Here is a 21,443-nt window from a genome sequence, read left to right on the forward strand (position 1 = left end):
ACAAACAACAATTAACATCAACAGTAACCGCAGTGAGCATCAACAATGGCATTAAAAGGTAACAAAAAAACCCAGCAACAAGGCTCCACAACTGATCCAAAAAATGTGAAAATTTGTGCAACTAAATATTTGGTCGAATGATTTTTAAAGTGTCAAAAGCATTTGTTCAACGTGCATCAACGCAAACAAACACTCAAAGAAACCGGACACTGATTCTTGCCATTGATTCTGTTAAAAGTATCTGTTGAGTAAAAGTATTCTGTTGAAATGTATCTTACAGATAAGAAATCCTGAAACTTAACAGCTGGTTTAGTTACATGTGTTGATCTTTTGAGTAAATATATATGCCATTTTCAAGGCTTTATTGACAAAGAAATGGGATCATAAATTATTTATTAATTAAGATGCTTTCGATAGAAATCGCTAGGCACTCAACATGACCCAATTTCAATGTTTCACAGCGGAAACTCAGCAAAAACATGAGCCATGTCAGCTCAAAGTCAATGATTTATGTACTGCACTACATTACCAGAGATGATCTCTAATTTTCATGATTTGATCGTAATTTTCGATCATTTAAAATGGAAATCCAATCAGCTTAACGACAATTCCCAGATCGCGATCCCCAAATATGCGGTTCATTTTGGTTCATTTTGGTTATCGGCTAGCTAATTGATAAACCCGGCCGGATTTGTCTTGATTTCTGACTGAATTTCATATCTCTCTCAAGTTGGCTTAGTGGTCGCATATTTATTCACGTTTAAACTGAGCCCCTCATTCGGCCATCGCTTTGCTTATTTCTTGACACTTTCACTTTTCTCATTAAGATATGAGCTCGACCCCGTTGGTGGGTGAGGGGGGTGTCGGGCGGGTGGGGCGACAGGTTTTCATTCGCTGACAGACCTTACGTGGTGTACCAGGCGACCGCTTGAATGACTGACGGTCACTGACGGACCCTTACACTGACCGAAAATGCGCAGCGATACCGTAGTCCAATAAGACAGGAACAAAATACGCATGGGAATTAATTTTACAGGCTATGCATTCTTTTATCGCAGTGTAAAACATTATTGCACTTAAGATTAGAGTCAATTTTTTGTTAAGTGTATCTGGGATATTAAGGCTAACCTTAAATATTTTGCTTTTCCATTTGCATCTCCATTCATGCCAGTCGCTGCATCTTGCTCTCTCGCTCTCTCCCTTGATGCCTCTCTTTCGCTCCTTTTGCTTGCATCTTCTGGATGCAGTTTTTGTTTTTATTGTATTTCAGTCGAATTTTTTGCCCTGCAAACCAGTTTACCGTTGCAAGATCTTCTGCAGGCTTCTGTTTTTTTTGGTTTTTTTTTTTTTGGCTTGTTACTGAAAATGCTTGAAGATGCACAAAATGCAATTTTGTTTCACTTTACCACTTAACATTTAATTTTTGGCAGCATTTCTGCTTCCTCTGCTTCTTCTTCTTTTTGGCGGTTTTTACTTCTCAGAACTGGTTTCCATTTGCTAACGGTAAATGCTTAGCATCTTGCCATCCCACTCTGTTCCCAACTTTTTATTTGGCTTTTGTGGAAAATTGAAAAATTGAAAAAAATTGAAAAGCATTGCACGAACGGAACGACGTCAACGTTTGAGATATTGCACAATATATGGCAATATATGTATGTATGTATATGTATAGTTGGGGAACCAAAACCGACGTAATTTACAACTTCTTTTTTTCGAGAAATGATTAAGCTAAGGAGGTTGCGGGCGAGAGAGAGAGAGAGGGGGGGAATCTGCACCAGGTGCAACTATCTCTGACTCCCTCTCTCTTTTCGTAAACAAAAGTATGTGAGTGCTTAAAAACAGGTCACCATCGAAAAAACAACAACAATTATTCCAACGCTTGCAACATTTTCATTCGAATTCCTCCATTCCCATTCCTGCTACTTCAGCTGGAAACCTGGAATTCGAATGGGATTTGGAAGCAAGTGGCTATATGAAAAGTGATATCCAATCTACTCGTAAATAAACTCATAAATAAATACTACAATGTGTGGTTTTTAATTGTAATTACCTTGTTTTATTATCATAAAACATGTTCATATGAACATCATAATTTAGGAACCCAGTTTCATTAAATCGAACATTTTAGAATCTGAGCAACTTCTCTGAAATCGTTTATTTCTTATAAATCTTATAATTATTATTTCATTTTTAATGATATTTGCTTGAAATATATTTTAGTAAATCCCCCTAAATTATTCACCACTTTTTAAGTGAGTCATTTATAACACATTCATATGCTGAAAGTTTCCAACTTCAAATATTGACATCTTTTATTTATTAGTATCCAATTTCAAAACCGATTTGTGCATACGCTAGTCTTTTAAAAATCCATGGAGTTTTTAATAAAATGCGTAAATATTCCTTACGGTTATCATAAGATTCTTTGATGTAAAAAAAAAGATTGTAACATTTAATATCTTTCCATTATGCATCGCGTTAATTTTATGCGAAGCTGGGCTTTTAAGCGGCCCTTAAAAGACGTTCGTAAATGTGAGTTGGACCAGCGGGCCTGAGTGCGAATCCATTTAGCTTATTTAACCGACTTGGCTTAACTGATTTGACCGACTTGGCTGGAATTTGGGACCGCTGGCTATATGGCCATAGTGGTTTATAGTGATTGCGATTGCGATCCTCACAAGACCTCGTCGCGTATTCAAATATCAATGGCTAATTTCATTTTTGCGGCCACTTTTGCAACACTCACACTCTCGCGAAATTCCATAACATAATGCTCACACACACTGAAAGATATTACCACATAGTACGATGACGCAGTGCTTTTGCTTTTTCCCAAGAGATAGAGAGAGAGAGAGCGGTAGAGAGCGCTCGAGCTGGCAACGAAAGTGCTGCTAACGGTACAACTTGCGCTTTCGAGAGACATAGAGAGAGTGAGAGCGCCCCCCGCGCTGCCAGAGAGCGAGAGTGAGAGCATGTGTGTGTGAATGTGTGTCTGAGATTGAGATCGAGCTTGAGCTGAGCTCAGATTTTTTTTTTTCGTTTTTTTTTGGGGCCTGCGTTTTTTGGAATTGTTAACATATTTTTACAGCTGCTCAAGACGCGCAGTCGCGATTCGTAGACGTGCGTTCATGCCAAGCGGTCGTCGCAGCTCCCCAAAAATATAACTAAAGGCTGAAAACTTATCATAAGCCGCGCGTGTGTTTTCAATACACTTACCCCCACAACTCCCATTCCAAAAAAAAAGAAAGAAACACAATATAAAAATTAAAGTGCTAACAAAATACATCAAAACAAATAACACCGAGTTCTAACGGTTCTGCCGAGTGTGTTTGTCATCCAATTTTTTTTTTGCCTGTGAAAATGCTGGTGCAAAATATATAAATAATTCCCTGTTAACCTGAATTGGATTTTATTATTGTTTTTTTTTTTTTGTTGTTTGTGTGGAGTGAAAGTGAAGCAGGCCGAAAAAAAGAGAAGCAACGCAAAAGACATCGCAGGAACGTCGTGCCCAGCTAATTAGCATATATATAAATATATATATATGTATATAAAGATATCGCAACGGAGCGATATGATGCGCAGGACTTTGGTGCTGGCAACGCTGCTCTCGCTGCTGGCAACGCCGCAGGCCGCCATCGACAAGGACGACGGCAAGTTTCCGCCGGGCAGACATAACCTAAGTTCCGCTTCCGCCGACCAGCACAATGTGATTAACCTCAGTCTGCAAACTGGTGACCCCAAACCAATCCTCAGCTACGATCTGTCCCAGACGCGTCGCCTCCGTGACGCCCTCAACGTCTTCGATCTCGCCGTCCTGGCCGCCCAGTGGGGCCAGGTGGAGAGCGCCGGCGGAGTGTCCGCCAACTGCAGTCGGGACATGAGGAGCTATCTGGGCGGACTCAGCGATGCCAAGATGTGGGCCGTCAAGAGTAAGTGCAAGATATATTAATCATATATGTAGAATATGGGGAAACACTAATTGGAATCAATCTAACTAAATATTCATAGGGATAATGGGTATATTACACACTTGTACTAAATTTATCAAAAATACTGTCTTGTAGCATCTTTTTCGAAAATATACCTTTTATAATCACACATCTTAAAGATGATAATAACAATATTGCAGCCTCTATTCTATCATTTTTTTTATCAACTTTTTAAACAACTAATTGCCTTCAATTATGAACACCAGCAGCTTTGATAATCTTAATCAAACCATAATTGCTGGCCGCAGAAAACAATTAACATTTAAGAGCCAAAAGATTAAAGCGGAAAAATAAAAATGATAAAAAGAATTTCGGCTTGCGGTTAAACAAGTTTACAAATTTGCTAGGGAAAAATAAAAAAGAATTAAATTAAATGAAATTAAAAATAGTATAACAACATATGTAATTAGTTAAAAAAGAAAAGCAAATGAAGGTAGCCGCTATCTGTATCTTTTTTCTTCAGAACGACAAACAAAGATCACGTATCCATTCACTTGCAATTTCCATGTTATCGCAATTTCCACAGACGTTTTCCGAGTTAAAGCTGATCTTGTTGTTCGCGAGCCATTCGATTGAAAAATAAAACCAACTATCTGCACTGCCGTGTGTACGTATGTATGTGTGAACGTGCCATTCGCCGATTTTGGCGATCGGCGCAGATACTATATATGCACGGGTTTCTATAGATATAGAGATTTTCGAGTCGCCGCCGCATAGACGAATTTGCCCGCGAGCACACAATCTACATAAGTGCACGATACGATGCGAGTGATCGCCAAGGTCGCAATTAGTTCTTGCCACTGCAGCAGCAGCAGCAACAGCAACACGCAGCAACTGCAGCAGCAACAACTCAATCAAATTTTTGGCCTGATGGGCGGCTTCATTTTTCGCTTGCTGTTTCGCCGAATTTTTCCCCATTCGGGCAAATTGGTTTTTCCAAAATGTTCGTTTCTTTTTTTTTCTGATTTTTTGGGCAGTTTTTGTTGGTCATTATGTCAGTGGGCTTGGTATTGAATAACTGAATGGAACGGTTCAATTGCACGACCAGATCAAATTGGATCAACTGGGCAGTATTTGCAGTCGAAAGTGAGACTGACTGACTGACTGGCCGAGATCAAAAGCCTGAATTATGAATACATGTTGTGGGACTTGTTTTATTTTCGATTTTTTGGCTTTTGGTTTTTCTCTTTTTTTTTTTTGGTTTTTGTGTTTTTAGTTGCGACAAGTTGCCGCAGCAGCCAAAAAAGCAATCCTATCGATTCCAGCAACCTGAGACCGACAAAGCACCACTGACCAACTGACTTGGCCAAGCTAAAACCACTCTCCAGATGCTGGTTATGTAATCAATTAACGCAAAACACAAGGAGAAGAGAAAGAGAGCCCCACAAAAAAACAAAAAAAAAAGCATACAGACGAAATAAGAGTGTTCAAGTTTCTTTTTTATTATTATTTCACTGGTTGCACCATGGGCCAAAGTGACCGGAAAGTGGGCACATCCATTGAAAAGCGCCTCTCGGCCACGGTTCAAGTTCATGGAGTCTGGGGAAAAACCATTTGGCAGATGAATGGCCGTAAAAGAAAATGCATTTTCCGGCCATGCGGAAGTGTTTTCACTTCTCTTTCGGGGAGAAAGGCCAAGGCGTTTCGGAAGTTCGTCTTAATTTCCTTTTCATTAACGAGCAGTTAAATATCGCTGTTAACTAATTAACTAGCTGCAATACTTGGGGGTTTTGTCTTTTGCCAGACGGTTTATATCACCTTATTTTATCTGGTAAATATTAATATGTATGTTTTTTCCCAGTGAAAGTATTTCCTTGATTTTAATTAAACATTTTCCTTTTAATGTTTAATATTTAATACCATGTTTAATGCTTTTTAATATTCAATAAACGTACGTATTTAATGATTAAAATAAAAATAAAGGTTTTCACTAATTTTTATATAGTGTAGTTCCCAAGAATATTTCTCCACCCTGTGATGTATGTAATTTAATTGTTGTTTCAAAAATCCTTTTAAATTATATTTGCCCATCAACCTTCAGTTTTTTGCTCCACCGCCTCCAACGCAACATAAAACATCACAAAATTGGGGTTTAGGCATGGGTATTTTTTTTATTTTTTTTCCTTTTTTTTTTGGGAGGCAAAAAGCCGGGACTCTGTAACTGGCATGGCATCTATGTCAATGTCTCCACATGAATAGTGTGTTTTATTGCCACACATGAGCGGAGTCAGGGCCAAAGTTTTTCCTGCTGGCCAGCTAACCGGACAGCTAGCCAGCCAACATAGTAAACCGGACTCGAACTCGAACTCGAACTCGGACACATGGACACTTGGACACTGGCTGGAAATTGTTATTTAAACGCTTCGGACATAATTTCCAGCACAGGTTTCGTATCTGGAGCTCCCAATCCTCGGCCAAGATCAATGGCTAATAAATTGTGGCCGGTGTTACCTTTGTTTTTGCTGCGCTTGTTGTTACTTCTTACTTCTTTTTTAATTCACATTTATCGCTAGTGTTTTTCTATCTATATTCGTGTGGCCAATGCAATTGCAAATGCAATAGTTTCGGTGGCATGTACTCGCTTGGCTGAACTCGATTGGCAGGTTGAAGGTTGCCCTGAAATGCACTCGCCGTGACAAAAAACACAAAAAAAAACTTGCATTTTGGAAGTCAAGTCGAAGGTCTAGTCTCCATCGAATCGAAAGAGCGAAAACGAATTTGTACTTTTTTTTGTCACTTTTTTTTGTTGATTTAAGTCGCTGGCAAATAGTCGGCAAAAGTCTTAGAGGAAGTGCAAATATTGTCTCATCATCATCATCATGGAAGGCAATCGCTAAACTTCCTCAAAAATCAAAAAAAGCTTTCACAATCTTTGTAATACTCATTTTTTTTTTTTGTATTTTGCAAATATTCCGGGTAAAGTAATATCGTTGGTTGCCCAGGAAAATGAGCAATACACTGCTGTTTTGACCTCGTATTGCATTTCACCTGTGTGTTCGAAAAAAAAACCTGAACGAAATTACCGAAATTGAAACGAAGCCAAGTTAACAAAATAAGCCAACAAGTGATCGAGGTTCGATGGCTTGGTTATGGACTTTGCAGCCTGTTTGGTCATTAGTTGGTCACAATGCACAACGGTTTCTTTTTTTTTTGGGCCAATATACTTAGCCGACTTTTCAGTTTTCGGTGAGGGAGGCGGTGGGGGTAACAGGCCCAATTACAGCCTTTGTGCGAAATGAAACGTCACGCAACATAATTTCTACGGCTTTCCCATATCAAAATCAAACGGCTACAGTGGTGTTCAAAATTATAGGTGTCTCGCGAGAAATTAAATGTAAAACATTTGCTACTCAAAGCAAACAAAGAAATTGTGATTTGAAAACTGAAATGCGAATTTATAAAATGATTTCAATATTTCTTGTAAAATAACATTTTTAAAATAAGTGGTGTTTGCTGTTTGTTTGGTTACATATTACTTACGCGATCAGTGCTAATAACTTGCGCATAGCTGTGTTTATTTTTGCCTGCAACCCGAAGAAGAAGCAGAAGCTGAAATTGCACAACAAACAAACACGGCAGCAATATCAGCACAGCGGCAACATGCGACAAGTCTCTCTCTTTCTCTCTCTCTCTCTCGGTTTCTCCCCGAATAAATCTCAGTGTATCTCTTTTTCTCAGTTTCTTCCCCTCTCTCTCTCGCGGTCCACCTGTCTCTATCTCTCTCTCTACTGGACACAAGCTTAGCTTATGTAATGTAACTTTAATTTGATTGTTGCAATGCCTTGCAGTTTTTTTTTTTTTGTTTTTCTTCACTTTTGTTTTCAGCGAAAATGAAATTATGGCCAAGACGACGTTGTTGGCTTTTATTGTTTGCAATAACGGTTCATTCGAGTGGAGACATTGTATGTAAAATACTTTCAACTTTGACCGCGATTTTGGCCGAGTTTTTTTTTCCCCCCACAAAACGAATGACTTAGGCAACAAACTCGTTTTCGGATAATTGTGCGTAATTAAAATCGCCGCCACGCATTGCAATTGCCCGAGTCGTAAAAAAAAGTGGTAGTCGGTCGCGTATCGGGGTCCAAAAGGTCTAGGCCAAATACCAAACAATTGGCACAAAAAACACAGCACCATAATGAACGACTTCTTTGGGGTGCGAGTGCTAGGATCAGAGATCAGCGCAAACTGTGGCCTACTTTTCAGCGCTGCGTTCTAGAAATCAATATTAATTGATTGATTTAGGTGCTTATTCTGAAATTTATTGCAACTATATATTACATTTGTTTATTACTTATTAAAATTACAATAATATACAGTTTTATCAGCAAAGATAAATATTTAAGAAATTTATTTTAAAAGCAATTGGCATTTATTCTCATTTTTATTTCATTGCTTAAAATTGGATGCTACTCTGTTATAACATGTAAAATGAAGTTTATTGAAAGATTTCCATGAATTGCGTGCTGAGAGTAAAGTATTTAAAGACCAAAGTGTGGATGCGTAAACAAAGCCATTACAATTTCATGTTCAAAGTGGCATCATAAAAAAGGGCGGACTTAATGCCCGGACCGGGTTAATAATTCACTTAGATGAGCGCCGACCAAACGCAATTAACACGCAGACTGTTCGAGGGCAATGCGAATGCCTAAATGCCACAATTAGGCAACTCCGCTTGGAATTATTACGACCAGCTTCCAGACAGACAGACAGACAGACAGGCAGATACACACACGTTAATTAGACAGAAATTGCATTCCATCATGAGACGGCGCTAATTTCGATCATTGCGAATTGTGTCCGTCATGGCGGGACGCTTGCCAAATCCATTTGTATAGTAGTTTCAAGTTTAATGCGACACTCGGTCTTGGGCAAATGTAAAAAAAAATAAACAGCAAATAAACAAAGAAAACAAAGAAACACAAAATAGCGAAAAGCTAATCGATCGATTTCTAGTCGCATTGCATTTCGATCGAAGGTTGACTATCAACCACCACCCCTCTTAATTAATAACCCACTTTGATGTCGATCCGTATGCCATAACCATGCAAGCCATTTGCATTTGACACTGGGTAAAAGCAAGAAATCATTTCCGTTAGGTAAAAGTGAGCCGGCCGCAATGCAAAAACACACAACGAAAAAATTCAAACACATAAATACGAAGAAATTGAAAGACAATAGCGGCAGGTGATCGTTGGATCGCTCGATCGATCGATCGACGTGCCCGGCATTAATTTTAATTTCCAGCGATTCGGTTATGAAACGACCGACAGCCATTTGAACGAGCTCTCAATTTGGGGTTATTGACCATAATTGCAATTTTGGGTGGTCGTATCAATTTGATTACAGCGCATTAGGGTTATGCAATTGCAAGTGTAGTGGGGAAAATGACGAAATCATAAACGAGAATTACTCCAGAATTATTTACCAACATGTTATTCATTAATATAATATTTTTGATAAATAAATAATAATATTAATTGTATATTATTTTAATATTATAATTTATAAAATTAGTTGGGAAATTACTTGTACGTCATAATGCACTTTTTACTACATATATGGCATTAATTAGAATTTCCTTGAGTAAACAATTCATTATCTTCGACTTAGCAGATTGGCTAGATAATAGATAAATCAGTGGAAAGAAGAGCTAATTTAAGATGCAATGAGCTGACTGAATGCACCGTGACTTCGCACTCTGTGGGCTAATTATTCCACAAATATTCCACAAAATTACCAGCCCATCAAATAATCGTTTCGGCAATGACGTTCGACGTTCGACGTTCGTCAACAATAAGTGACTCACAATTTGTTGGGCCAAAAAACCAATGTGCAGCCCTGAATTTGGTGTATTTGGGCCAAAAACTGGTAACCCGAAACCAGTTTCATCGGCCATCCGTGGCAAAGAAATGCGCAGAAATCATTTAATTGTTGCGGAGCGATCATCAGCGATCGGTCCATTGCGCAAAATGATGGCATTGCCACGTGTCAGTGACCAAGTCGAAAAAAATGGAATATCGATATTCAGAAATCAAATCGAAATACCAGTTAGTCAGGCGAAATAGCCAAAGCTGAAGATGCAGCTGACCTTGTGCCGAATCTGTGCCGAGTCCAAAAAAAGAAAAAACCCAAAACCCCAAAAACCAAAAGACAGGCCAACTCTTTGACTCGTCGTCCACTCTTATTTTCATAATTTTTTTCATTTTTTTTGTACTTTTTTTCTTTCAACTCTTACTTTCGTCTGGCTACATCGTCATCGATGTGGGCGTCAAAAGAGCCCCGAGGGGAGGTCTTTGATAAGATTTATGTGTGTGTGTGGCTGCCCAACATTGACATTGAAAAGTGGGAAAAAAGAAAGAAAGACTTTGACTGTGAGCCAACGAGACACGAATGCGATTACGAATACGATTACGAATAGCCATACAGATACGCATTACGGTATCCATGACCTCAGGTGGCAAGTAGGAAGTAATCACTTCATCTTATTTGGCCAACTAACTGAGCCACTCGAGGGATCTCAAGCTCCGCTGAACTGACTTTGCGCATCTTCGAGCATAAAATTGCCAAGCGAGTCGCGTTTTATTATGCGACTCAATTAGGCAACGGCGGTGTATAATTATTACATAGCAGAAAAAAGGGAAAAAATGTTGAAGCCACTATGAATCATTAACTGACTAACGACGAAGAATGCAATCGTTGTTATGTTAGCATTTTAGGAAATCAACTATAGATATATTATATAGTATAGATAATAAGCTATAGATATTTTATATAGTATAGATAAATAGCTATCGTTCTAAATCCAAAGTTTACTTGAAACGAAATAAAGGAGAACCACAATGAGAGACGCCAAGAACAAACAGCGTTTGTTGTGTGGATGATGATGTTTAGTTTTAGCCAGAAACAACTGGCAACTAATGTATCCTCCAGATGCGATCCAATAGACACACCTCAGCAATGAGTACACAGAACGCTTTGGGCCCAAGTTCAAAGACTTTGGCAGCTTGCGTGTTAAATGACAGGAAATTTATTTGGCCAAGACAAACGAGCGGATCTTAAATCCACAACACACGCCTCTAATGTCCCCACATTAGCTACAAATTTCGTCTTGACTCTGGCGTTCTAATGACAAAGCCAAACATTAGTACGCAATTGCCAAATTTAGTTGGCCAAAACGATTGCTTGAACCTTTGACACAATCAATTAGCTGCATGTAGAATCTGAAGCCATTTTAAAGACCCGAAAAAGCTAATTTATTGGCACTAAAAGTGCAGTTTCCTGGGACCATTTGGAAAATTTAAAAATACATAAAAAATGTTAGGGCGTGTTGGGTGTTTTGCACGATGGATTTACAGTTTTGGGGGCGTTTCAAGAGCCAGCCCCCATACATAAATCTTGTTAGTCTCCACAACTAGCAGTTAGCAATTATCGTGGTGTCCAAAAGTAAATTTTTAACCAATAAAAAAAATAGCAAACCAATATTATTTATGGATTGCAATGAGCACTTTTTTTTTTAATTTTGGTTCTTGTGACGCAGATCATTAAAGAAATTATTACTTTTCGTGCCTTAATTGAACTGTTAGCATTTGCGGCGCGTTGTCTTAATTTTTTTTTTTTATAAATTTCGCCAGCTTTGACTTTGCGCCGTTTCGCAACTGTTTGCAAAAGTGGATAAATACAAAAATATTTATAAAAATAGCAAAAGGCGAAACAACAAAAGGTATCTGTATAATAGTATAATGGCAACTATTTGACGGGCAGAGCACATTATTTATTGCCATTATATTTATACAATCGTTTCATCAATCAAATGGATTTCAACAGCTATGTCACCGGGTTTTGGCCTGGCTTTTAGGGCCACGCCCTCATTGCTTTTCTGTTTTTATTTTTCGCCACTCATTATGGTCGACTGCAATCGGCGATTTGGTGTGTTAACACATTTGCCTGCCCCGCCTTTGTCCTTACCTTCAGTTGAACACACATATATGTATGTACTGTTGTACTATATTTATGTATCTTAATCTTCTTGCAAATATTTTCGTGCGATTCAAGTGCACAGTTTGATCTTGGCCAGGCTTTCAATGAGATTCTGCGAAATTGTAAACAGCCTCCGCATGGCGAGTACTTAATTGGATAATTTAATGAGCTTTGGGTATTATATTTTCAAATCCCCTGTCTTGTGTGGGCTTTCAATGAGACCTGTTGATTTTAACATTTTTTTTAAATTTATACTTTATCTAATGATTTTGGTAACTTGTTATATTTTATAATAAAATATTGACTCACCTGTAGTTGAGCAAAAACATCAAAAATATCTTGTACTTATTACGAGTATTTATTTTTCGCTGCTGCTGCTGTGTAATGTATGGAAAATTGGCTGCGCTTTAGGGTGCGGCTGGTGTCGTGAGCATCGATTTCCCTACCTGCTAAACCGCTTTCCCCCGACCTATATATCATATATATATATATAAATATATATACGCACGATCTCACATGCTGAACGACCTTCCGAATCGCCGGACAAGAATACACGATGAAATCTGTTTTGAATCTGTTTCGGCATCGCCATCGGCATCGACTTTCGGTAGCCGCTACCAAGTTCATCTCAGTTGGGGATTGGGTGAGCATTGGTGGTCGGACATGTCACCTTGTAAACCCCATTGTCTGTCCCATCTGTTGATCTTGTTTGAGTTCGACATCAGCTTGGGCTTAAGCTTCAGCTTCCATTTACCATTTACCATTGACTACTTACCATTTACCATTAACCATTTACTATTAACTATTTACCATTGACTATTTACCATTTACCATTAACCATTTACTATTAACTATTTACCATTGACCATTTACCATTAACCATTTACTATTAACTATTTACCATTGACCATTTACCATTGACTATTTACCATTGACCATCTACCATCTACCATTTACCATTTACCAAGAGCGTTAAACGCCCGAATGACACGTTCAATTGAAGAAGTACATATGTACATACGAGTATATCACATCACTCTGATGCTTAAATGCCGACCCATTTGCCATGTACTGGCGTATCGATGGAGGTTTTTGTGATGAAATGCTTACTACCAGCCAATCAAATGACCTCAATCGCTAAATTAAATTGAAAACATGTTTAAACATTACGCAGAGATCGCTGATCGGTTGAGGGTGTGTTGGAAAAACAGAAATCACTTTTATATCACGGCTGCACCAAGTTTAGTTTTTAAATTTAAAATATATTAGGTGTATTACATGGGTGATAAAAACTAAGTACCATATATAGTGTTTTCTAGACATATTTTTTCTTAATTAAACTATAAATCAAACATGAAAATCAGATTCCTTCCGCGTTTGTTCACAAATTTGTTCACCGCCACTGAAATTGGTAAACACTTTTGATTTCGGCACATGCAAATGCTGGCAAACATTTCCGACTGATGGCTCCTCATGGTCATGGCCGGGTCTTGTGTAACCCAGAGATTACCCAGAGATCAGTTCCTGCTTTTTTGGCCAAGCCATCGGGGAAGTGGAAGTGGAAGTGGCTGCTGTACACTAAACACTAAACACTGTATAGTGGATAATGGATGCTCACGTAAGAGTTGCCATTTTTCTCGTGTCACCATGCCAAGCGAACAAAAGACCATTGCATGACTTAAGTTGCCATTTTCGAACCGAAAAGCAGCGATAAAAATGAAAACTGGTTGGACCCACAGTTCCACAGTCCCAATTCCAGTCCCAGTCGCCGTCTCAAGTCCCCGATCTGTTTGGCAACTGGTTGCAAGAAAACGAAAATAAAATAGCATAACAACACCTTAACTTTGTGCAAATAAATCAGCAGTGTTACATTGGGCAAGGATTGATTTTGTATCCGAAACTGAATCTGAATTCACTGCAGCCTTCTAGTTGGACTGACAAATTCATCAATTAGTTGCTATTTAAATTATGTGATTCTTTGTAACATAATATAGACATAAATAAGACATATTAATACATTTTCCAGCTAACTTTAAGCTTTATAGGGAATTTCTTGGGTCGCTCAGTTGGCGAGTCATCAAGATGATGGCGGCATTTTGAAGTGGGCAGCTTGACGGCTGCGCTGCAATTGCATAATGGCTAGTTTTATGTTTTTTACTTATTATATTACACATGCCCCACTCACACTCGAACGCTACTGATGCCCTTTCCTTCTCTTTTTCCCCTCAGTGGACGATGCTTCCGGTCACTATACATCCGGTTTCTTCTACGGCAACAACTACTGGATGGGTTCGTTGGCCCTGTGCGATGCCATTGACGATGGCCAGATCGTTGCACCCGGCAAGGACAACAGCTCCTCGGCCACATCCTCTCCAGATGGCGAGACCAAGAACAGCGGCCTGCCCTTCGCCGCCGCTCACACCCAAGGATACAGCAGTGTCTACAATGCCCCGCCGCCCTTCGTACCCGGTTTCTATGTGATCAAGATGCAGCTCAACGAGACGCTACCCACCCAAGTGGTAAGAAAATCGGGAGAAAATTCCATTCAAGTTGGAAATCTAGAGAAAATTCCATTCAAGTTGCAAATCTAGAGAAAATTCCATTCAAGTTGGAAATCTAGGTTTTTTTGGCACTTCAAATAACATTTTTAAATTGAAAGCAAACACCTATTTAATGTTGTATTTCATGTTTCACCAGCTGCGCACCATTTACGTGGGCATGTGCCTGCCCTCCAGCTGCTCCATTGCGGACATTGGCCAGATGAGCAGCAGGGCCCATGTGGAGCTACCAACGCGGGATCTGCGTGTCCTGGACATCCGTGTGCCCACCGACAAGGAGTTCAACATCTGGGCGGACAAGACCTTCTGCCTGCTGATGTAAGTGGCCGGAATCGAATCCAATCAAAAGTTCACTTTCAAAAATGCCAAAGTCCACTAAACAATTGAGCAAACACAATGCGCAGCTTTTGGGCAGTTGGTTTTGGGCATTAGCGTCAGTTGTCGGTTGAGTCGGCTAAAGTCAGTCTAAGATTTGTGTGAAATTTTGTTTCCCCCCAAATCGAATTATAATAAAAAGCGAAACTCCATTTGTTAGCTTAAAATATTAGCGGCTAATATGATTATATGCTTCCCCATGTCTGTTGAAACTGCACGGCGAATAATTTCTTAGCTTCAAATATTTATTTGCATTTCTTACAATTTTTCTAAGTAAACTTCTTTTTTTTATTTATTAAACCACATTTTTGAATATTCCATTAAATACAAAGGAAAACCATCTGATCATCTAATGTAACCATTTAAGCACAATTTTAGAATACGTAACTAATATTACGGGATAACACTTATCTGCTTTTAGTGTGGTATCCAGCATTGTGTTGGCCTTGATTTGCTGCGGCACCCTGTTCGAGATTTACCTGCGGCGCCAACTGAAGGAGGCACTGCGTCGCCAGGACAAGGAGATGATGAACAACAGCGAGACGAGCTCGGGCATCGGGTGTGCCTCGTCCGATTACAGTGACACAATGACCGCTCACGATGATCCGCTCAAGCAATCGGATCACTCGCAGTCCTCGAATTCGCTGAAGCAATTGGATGCTTTGGTGCTGAATTTGCCACCGAATGATAATGACAGCGGCAATGGACACCATCACGATCACGATGCGGATCACGATCATCACGGTCACGATCACGATCATCATCGCAGCGGCAGCAACAATAGCAACTCGGATGAGCACCTGGAGGGTCATCTGCATGAGCCGGAGAAGTTGAGCATCTACTCGGAGCTGCTGCTCTCCTTCTCGGCGATAACGAACTTCAATGCGATCTGCGATCGTAATGTGGGTGCGGACACCATACCGTGCATCCATGGACTGCGTGCCTTCAGCATGGCCTGGGTGATTCTGGGACACACGTGCATCGTCGTCTTCAAGTACTCCGACAACATGGAGATGCGCAAGGAGGTGGAGCAGAACTTCTTCTTCCAGGCCATCACCAATGGGCCGTTCAGCGTGGACACATTCTTCTTCATCAGTGGCTTCCTCATCTCGTACATCTACTTCCGCACGAATGCCAAGGGCAAGTTGAACAAGTTGAGCAAGGGTGCCAATGAGTTTACGGCTGGAACTGCACACTTTTTTGGCCTCGTCGCCTATCGATTCATGCGCCTCACCGCCCCCTATCTGTTTGTCCTGGGCGTGGTCCAGGTGACCATGAAGTACCTGGCCACCTACTCGATCTTCGACCCACCCACCATGGATCACATCACCTGCCCGGATTACTGGTGGCGCAACATTCTCTACATCAACACCCTGTTTCCTGTCGATGAGATGGTGAGTGTTTTTAATATTAAATATCACTCATACGCACTGTGTACCGTGCGAACAAAATTAAGCAAATATCACTCATACGCCGCGTTGGCCTCAGCTTTTGTATAACAAACAATAACACCTTCTTTCTCCTTTCCCCAAATCCACAGTGCATGCTCTGGAGTTGGTATCTGGCGAATGACACGCAGTTCTACATGATCGGCGCCATCATCCTGATTGTGGGCGTGCGTCACTTCAAGCTCTCGGCCATCACGACGCTGGTGTTCCTGGTGCTGTCGTGGATCACCACGGCGGTGATTGCGTTCACCAACAACCATCGCCCGAACACAGACGATCCGCTTGCGCTGTTCGACAAGATCTACGACAAGCCATGGACTCGATTGGGTCCCTATCTGATTGGCATGGCCGTGGGCTGGATTCTGTTCAGGACCAACTGCAAGATCCGTTTGCCCAAGCTGACGGTGGCCACCGCCTGGACGCTGGCCATGCTCAATCTGTTCGTCCTGGTCTTTGGGCTGTACAAGGCCGATCTGTCGCAGTTCACCGCCGCCGCCTACAGCTCGCTGAGCCACTCGGCCTGGGCGCTCTCCCTGGCCTGGATCACCATCGCCTGCTCCACGGGCTACGGCGGCTACATTAACTCGCTGCTCTCGGCGCCCTGCCTCTATCCCTTCTCCCGCGTCACCTACTGCGCCTACCTGGTCCACCCGATCGTCATCCGCTCCATGGCGCTCAACTCGGATGCGCCGCTTCACCTGGGCGGGGATCTGATGGTGAGTTGGATCTTCCAACCAAAATGGTTGCTCATAATACAACTTTTTTATTTGCTATGTCATGTTTCAGGTTGTCATGTTCTTCGGTCTGACGGTGGCCTCCTACTTCCTGTCCTTCGTGGTGTCGATGTCCTTTGAGGCGCCCGTCGTCACAATGCTGAAGATCCTGTCGCCCAGTCGAAAGAAACGCCTCGCCTAAGTACTGAGCCCAGGATTCGCCCATTTCCGTTTATTTATACCCTCCATATTGTCATGTTATCTATTTCTTGTCTATCAAACAATGCCCACATATTTATAGTATCGACTCATCTGCACCCTCGACTTTTTCGGATCGTTATCCTCCTCCTATACATGTTCTTTTCACTCTCACCACATTTTACACTCACAGTGTGTTCCAGTTACGAATAGTAAAACAAAAGTTTAAAAAAATAAAAACAAAAAAATCAAAAAAACACAAACAAACAAATCAAAAACGAGGAAAACATGACGTGCAACTTGAAGCGTGCAAATTAATTCAAACTATTTTTGTCATGTTTTTGTTCCATGATGAGTACATTTTAGTCCTTTAATTTATTCCGAAGGTTTGGAAATTTTGCGCGTGACGAAGAGAGAGTTATACATAGTACTTTATAGTTATAATTATATAAAACTCTAGTACCTAATTTTATGAAATCATGTTGTATATACTATATGCTGTATATTGTTATACATAAACCTTTAAATAAAAACTGCTACCAAATACAAAGTCCAAGCGTTTAAAGTTCACTTCAACTTAATTTCAAGTACATTCCATTGTATTTCTTAAATTAAAATCACATCTTAAATAATAGATAAATATTTTAAAATCCATAAAAAAATCCATATATAAACACTATATAATCATTATAAGGTAACTTTGTAGGTGTCCGCATTCCGGAGATCTCTAAACTTTGGTAATACGTTGCATAAGTCTTTTAGCCTATCCCTTTGGCTCATTTCCGCTTCCTGAACCCAACTGCAGGTTCCGTCCTGTGTACTTTCTCATGGCGCCTAAGACTGCGGCAGTGTGAGTAGGACTTGGAGTACTGGGAACGCTTGTAAGGTCGTTCATCGGTATGAAGCCACATGGGAGCCTTATTCTTCTTATTATTATTATTCTTTTTCTTATTCTTATTGGGTTTCTGCTGCGCGCTACTCTTGCTGACATTGCCATTCCAGTTGGAGTTTGAGTTGGGCCAGGCATTCTCATCGTTCTCCACCAGTGGCTCGTTCCTCACGTGCGATGGAGCCTGGTTACCTGCCGTGTGAATCCCCCCCGGAATTCCAAAGATCATCGATTGGCTCCAGCACGCAGTGACTGTCATCGATTGTTTCCTCCTTCACTTGGATATCGAACTGATTCGCTCCTTCTCCTCCTCCGCTACCTCCTCCGTTACATCCTCCTTCACCGAGTGCTCTTGCCAGTGCGCGTGGTCCATCTGGTAGGCACTGTGCGCATCCTGCACACAGGATAAGCCAATGGTCTTGGGAAAGGGATCCTGCGGCATGACTGGGTAGCCGCTCCAATGGGAAATCATGCGCGCTACGAAATCCCGGTTGCCGGTGTCGCTTGGAAGACGTTTAGCATGTTCTCCTTGTCCTCCAAACAAACACGGCATGCAGAAGACTCCATTTTAGGACAGATATCGCATTGGGAAAGTGGGGAACAGTTTGTATACCCGTGCCGGGAAATGTATGGTTGCGACCGATAATAATCGTAAACACTTCAAAATACTAAGTGCCGTTAATGCAATAACCCGATAGTTCTTAAGCTTTCGGGTATCAACACGGCCGGCACTATCGATAGCTGCTTTCGATGTTTGGCCGGCTCTAGGCCAGAAAATCGGAAAATCGCTACTTAGTTTTCCCCAACTTCGGCTCGCAACCACCGCCCACCGCCCGCCCACCATACACCATTCCGCCGGTCAACGCACCAACGAGAAAACCGTAAGAGGAGGTCATGGCCCTGCCCTCGATCTCCACGCTGCTAGGCGTGGCATTCCTGGCGTACATCGGCCACTCCATCTATCAGATGTCGCAGCTCTTCAACACGCTGCAGTGCAGCGGTGTGCCGTGCTACACATCATTCCTGGCGGACCGGCCACGCCTACAGCTGGCATTGTTCTCCTCCCTGAGCAGAAGTCCCATTGCCTCCGAGGTGCGGGATCTGTACAAGGCCAAGCGGTTCGACTACGATCAGAGCTTTGAGCACGACTTCGAAGTGGATGTGCCGCTGAAGACGCGCCGCAATGGCTCCCTGTACTTTCATGTGGTCTTGGCCCTGGAGGGAGAGCCACTGGAATGGCGGAGCCTGCGCAGAGATGGACCCACCGTTGTCCATACGATGAGTCTCACGGATTACATGGTGCCGCGAGCGGAGGCCTTCAATCTGCTTGGAGATTCCGAGAAAGGAGCAGCGGCCGATGTCCATGTGAAGAAAAAGAAGGAAGCTTCCACCTCCGGACGTCCCAGCACTCACATCCGATCAAATATTTATGTCACCCTGCTCACCGATCTCTTTTCCGTGTCGCAAGCGGATGTCCCGCCGGAAATGGCACCGTTGATACGTGTTAATCGCAATCAGCAGATCCTGCCCATCCTGCAGACTGATACATTTAATACGCGGCTAAAGGATCTAGTGCCCGTCACCCGCAATACCACCGAATTCACCTTCAGCTTCCACTACAAGCCCGTGGGTGTGGGCAAGCTCCGGCTAATGCTGCTCATGGAACACGCTACACAGGCGCTGCTTACCATTGGATTTGCCACCAAGGACATCGACGAGGTGAAGGGCATCTTCTCGGACACCAATGTGTACTTGCTGTGTGGCACCATCTTTGTGTCCAGTATCCATGTAAGTAGGGATTGGAAAATCCTTGGGAAAATGAAGATTTAGACAGGATATTTTTAATATCAGAAATATATATTATTATATATATATCAATACGATAACTAATTTATGTTTCCTTTTATCCGCAGATGCTCTTCGACTTTTTGAGCTTTAAGAACGACGTGGCCTTTTGGCGCAAAAAGCGGTCGTACGAGGGGCTATCAAGCCGCACCACAATGTGGCGAGCATTTTCGCAGATCGTTATCTTTTTCTATCTGCTGGACGAGAATACCTCGTATCTGGTTCTTGTGCCCGTTGGCCTGGGCACGCTCATTGAGCTGTGGAAGTGCAAGAAAATCCTGCGTCTCGAGCTTAGCTTCAGCGGCCTGATACAACGCAAGCTGGAGCAAGTTGACCGGCGGAATGGCAACAAATCGGATGTACAGTCCGGTCAGCTGGCGGAGGAGCAGAAGACCGATCAATTCGACAGGCAGGGCATGCGGTATCTGAGCTATCTGCTGTATCCGCTTTGCATATGCGGAGCGGTCTATTCGCTCATCTACCAGCCGCACCGCTCCTGGTACTCCTGGACACTCAACTCGCTGGTGAACGGAGTGTACGCCTTTGGCTTTCTGTTTATGTTGCCGCAACTGTTCGTTAACTATAAGCTGAAGTCCGTGGCCGCATTGCCGTGGCGTGCATTTATGTACAAGGCATTCAACACCTTCATCGACGACTTCTTTGCCTTCATCATCACCATGCCCACTGCCCATCGGGTGGCCTGTCTGCGCGATGATATTGTGTTTATTATCTATTTGTACCAGCGCTGGCTGTATCCGGTGGACAAGAGTCGTCTGGACACGGGTCTGGCCATTGCCGAGACCTCGGATACGGCCAACAGCTCATCCGCATCTGCTGCCAATCGCAAAAAGCGAAATTGATCCTATATCAGCAAAAGATGCAAAGGTTGCACATGTCGCCTAAAGCTTCAGGTCTAGCCCGTGTCGTAGTAAACCGCGTCCGTCTTTAGTTTAGTAGTGATATTAATCCTGTGTTGTAGACTCAACTGTTTAAAACCTGTGCGTAAATGGTTAAGTTAATTGGCAGCGGCCTCAACTGAAAATGCATTTTATACAATTTTAAACCAACAAGCACCATAAGATTGCAAAACTATGGAATTTACTAAACCACTTAATTTTAAAGTATAAACTAAGAAATAATGTGAAACGACTTAAACGCTGGCCTTTCACATTCTTGGATTGGTCAGCTTAAAAGCCAAATGGTACACTTTACAATAATATATCCAAATGTAGATAAAAGCGTATTTTAGAAACAATCAGTTAACATGAAATCGTAATGGAAAACCTACAAGTGATCCTAATATCTCAATTAACCAACACAAAATGCATTTTATAAAATTTAAAGGGAACCCAAAAGCATCAAAAGGCTGCTAAACATATAGAGCATCAAATGAAATCACACGTAATAAACAATAAACTAGAGTGTTTTAAAAAGTTAACTGAATCCAATTT

General features: G+C 41.6%; 3 protein-coding genes across 3 annotated transcripts; 2 read left to right on the forward strand and 1 right to left on the reverse strand.

Moving 5' to 3' along the window:
• The first annotated feature begins 3,125 nt into the window (after positions 1-3,125).
• Positions 3,126-17,786, forward strand: LOC120456774. Its single transcript, XM_039643772.1, has 6 exons — positions 3,126-3,929; positions 14,196-14,485; positions 14,664-14,842; positions 15,321-16,293; positions 16,440-17,063; positions 17,134-17,786. The coding sequence occupies exons 1-6, from the start codon at positions 3,542-3,544 to the stop codon at positions 17,260-17,262; spliced, it is 2,583 nt and encodes an 860-aa protein (XP_039499706.1). The 5' UTR covers positions 3,126-3,541; the 3' UTR covers positions 17,263-17,786.
• Positions 17,787-17,913: 127 nt separating this feature from the next.
• Positions 17,914-18,802, reverse strand: LOC120454945. Its single transcript, XM_039640713.1, is given in 2 exon segments — positions 17,914-18,627; positions 18,630-18,802. Coding segments are annotated over 2 exon segments (678 nt in total). The 5' UTR covers positions 18,715-18,802; the 3' UTR covers positions 17,914-18,034.
• A 101-nt stretch (positions 18,803-18,903) lies between these two features.
• On the forward strand, positions 18,904-21,430 carry LOC120454940 (cleft lip and palate transmembrane protein 1-like protein). The gene is made up of 2 exons (XM_039640709.2): positions 18,904-19,935; positions 20,061-21,430. Exons 1-2 carry the CDS (start codon positions 19,042-19,044, stop codon positions 20,850-20,852), a joined length of 1,686 nt encoding a protein of 561 aa, XP_039496643.1. The 5' UTR covers positions 18,904-19,041; the 3' UTR covers positions 20,853-21,430.
• Positions 21,431-21,443: the final 13 nt, after the last annotated feature.

The sequence above is a fragment of the Drosophila santomea genome, chromosome X, assembly GCF_016746245.2.
Source record: "Drosophila santomea strain STO CAGO 1482 chromosome X, Prin_Dsan_1.1, whole genome shotgun sequence".
NCBI classification, from domain to species: Eukaryota; Metazoa; Arthropoda; class Insecta; order Diptera; family Drosophilidae; genus Drosophila; species Drosophila santomea.